Source organism: Theobroma umbraticum, unplaced genomic scaffold, assembly GCF_002168275.2.
Source record: "Theobroma umbraticum cultivar Fairchild unplaced genomic scaffold, ASM216827v3 scaffold_12.1, whole genome shotgun sequence".
In the NCBI taxonomy this organism is placed as follows: Eukaryota; Viridiplantae; Streptophyta; class Magnoliopsida; order Malvales; family Malvaceae; genus Theobroma; species Theobroma umbraticum.
This window is the reverse complement of record NW_018397269.1, coordinates 795,877-798,024: the sequence shown is the minus strand read 5'-3', so window position 1 is coordinate 798,024 and position 2,148 is coordinate 795,877. Positions and strand designations below refer to the sequence as shown.

The window sequence follows — 2,148 nt, the reverse complement described above, 5'->3', positions numbered from 1 at the left end:
ACAAACAAAAATGTTATTTACATACTCATTTACAGAATACAAACGATTAATCACGTGTAGGAATACGAGAGATAGATACTATTCAAGACTTTGCCTCATGCCATGAACACCTTTTTACTTATTTATGTTTCTCATATCATAAGTTATATGATTTTGGATTATATAATAACAGAGATTATCTTATCAAGTAAATTATATTTACTTTTAATATTCAAATTCGATATTTATAAGTTAAGAGCTGGTAAATTCCACATTAATGAACAAATTAAAATAATGTTTTTACCTAACCTCAAAAAAAAAAAAAAAAACCAAAATCTCTGATTCGAAACGGATAATGGCAGCTCTGTAATATCATTAATTAAAAAAGGTCAAACCGGACTTAAAAAACAAAACAGAGAAATCCACGTGTTTTTTATACACAGTCCTTCTCTCCGTCTTCTCCTTCTTCCCTTCAAACCCGCCTTCTCTCCCCTTTATTTCTCCCCCACGATCTCTGTCGTCGTAAAATCCTGTATTCTCAGGCCAAAACTCCGTCGTTTTAACCGACCTAAAAGAAGAAAAAAGTGTTGTACTTTGTCCTTTTTATTAAGGATGGACGAAAATTCAGCTATGATTGAGCAAATTCTCAGAGAAGTCGAAAACAATAACATCAAAAACGACGAAGTTAACGGCTGGCAAACGGTTTCCTATTCGAAACGGAATCGGAAATCTTCGAAACCTCCGCCGCCGGAGACTTTTTCTGTTGATCTTCCCAATGGCGGCGTCTCCTCCGACGTCTTCCACTCGATCGAGAAACATTCCGAGGATCGCCGTCGTCGCGCTGCTGAGGCTGCGGCTGCGGCTGCTGCAGTAGCGGCGGTTTCTACAGCTGTCACCAACGGATCGAAGTCTGACGAGGAAGATGATAGTGATACCGGTGATGCAGGCGAGAACGGTGCGGTGGAGATTAAGAAGGTGAAGCCGAAGAAACCGAAGAAGCCGAAGGTGACTGTAGCGGAAGCTGCTTCGAAGATCGACGCTGGTGATCTTAGCGCTTTTCTTATTGATATAACTGTGAGTAATATTTAAATTTTTTAAAAAATCTTAGTTTGCATCCTTTTTTGTTATAATTTTGAGTAATCTGAATCTAATTCTTAATTTTCTTTTTTTTTTAACTTTTTTTCAATTATTAAAAAATTTCAAATTTTTAGAGTTCTTATGAGACGCAGCAAGAAATACAATTAATGAGATTTGCAGATTACTTTGGAAGGGCATTTGCTTCAGTGAGTGCAGCGCAATTCCCTTGGTTAAAGATTTTCAAAGAATCTACCGTTTCGAAATTGGTTGATGTAAGTTTTCTCTTTGAATTTTTAAAGTTTTTGATATGTTCGAAAGAAGTCATGATTTGTTTAATTCTTCTGTCTTCAGTTCAGGGCATGCATCGATGCAATTTTGTTAGATTGATGTCGGAATTTTTATTTTTATTTTGTTTTGAATAGATTCCGCTTTCGAATGTTCCGGAAGATGTTTATAGGACATCGGTTGATTGGTTGAACCGGCGATCTGTAGATGCGTTAGTATCTTTTGCTTTATGGTCACTGGACAGCATTCTGGCTGACCTTACAATTCATCAAGGAGTTGCAAAGGGATCAAAGAAAGTAGCTCAGCAAGCACCTTCAAAGTCTCAAGTAATTGTCGATCTTATTTCTTTGTATAATCTTGGAAAATATTCGTGTTGAATTATAAAGAATGGTATAAAATGGAAGGAGATGCGTTTAGTGGGAACGAATGGAAGTGATCATGTGTATGAGTATCAAGCATAGAATTTCCAGGCTTGGGTATCATTTCTTGCATGCCAATAGTTGGTCATATGCTACTGATTGTTCAAATGTGTGATAGAGAGGAATTTAAGATTGAGATCCATTCTCCTGCTATTCCTTTCATGCATTTAATTTGTTTTATGGCTGAAACTTTGTACATGTTAGAGTTAGACTATCACTGTTGAAGTAGATGGAAGACTTTGGGTTATGCGGGGGTTCATCACATAGTTAGATAATTTTCTTCCTTAAGATATGTGTTGTGTACATTTCTTTTGCTTATTACAATAATTTTTGGTTAAAGATTAGTGGATGCCATTTCTATTTTGCGACTGACAATGTTCATGAATTT

The 2,148-nt window shown here is 36.2% G+C and overlaps 1 protein-coding gene across 1 annotated transcript; it reads left to right on the top strand.

Annotated features, from left to right (window-relative positions):
- Positions 1 to 428: 428 nt before the first annotated feature.
- On the top strand, positions 429 to 2,148 carry LOC110425874 (uncharacterized). The gene is made up of 3 exons (XM_021440947.2): positions 429 to 1,053; positions 1,191 to 1,328; positions 1,479 to 2,148. Exons 1-3 carry the CDS (start codon positions 592 to 594, stop codon positions 1,716 to 1,718), a joined length of 840 nt encoding a protein of 279 aa, XP_021296622.1. The 5' UTR covers positions 429 to 591; the 3' UTR covers positions 1,719 to 2,148.

Bases quoted from the DNA above. Each gene is read 5' to 3' on its own strand.
- LOC110425874 (XM_021440947.2), top strand. From the start codon at position 592: ATGGACGAAAATTCAGCTATGATTGAGCAAATTCTCAGAGAAGTCGAA. The intron at 1,054-1,190 runs GTGAGTAATATT...TCAAATTTTTAG, and splicing joins CTTTTCTTATTGATATAACT to AGTTCTTATGAGACGCAGCA. The intron at 1,329-1,478 runs GTAAGTTTTCTC...TGTTTTGAATAG, and splicing joins CCGTTTCGAAATTGGTTGAT to ATTCCGCTTTCGAATGTTCC.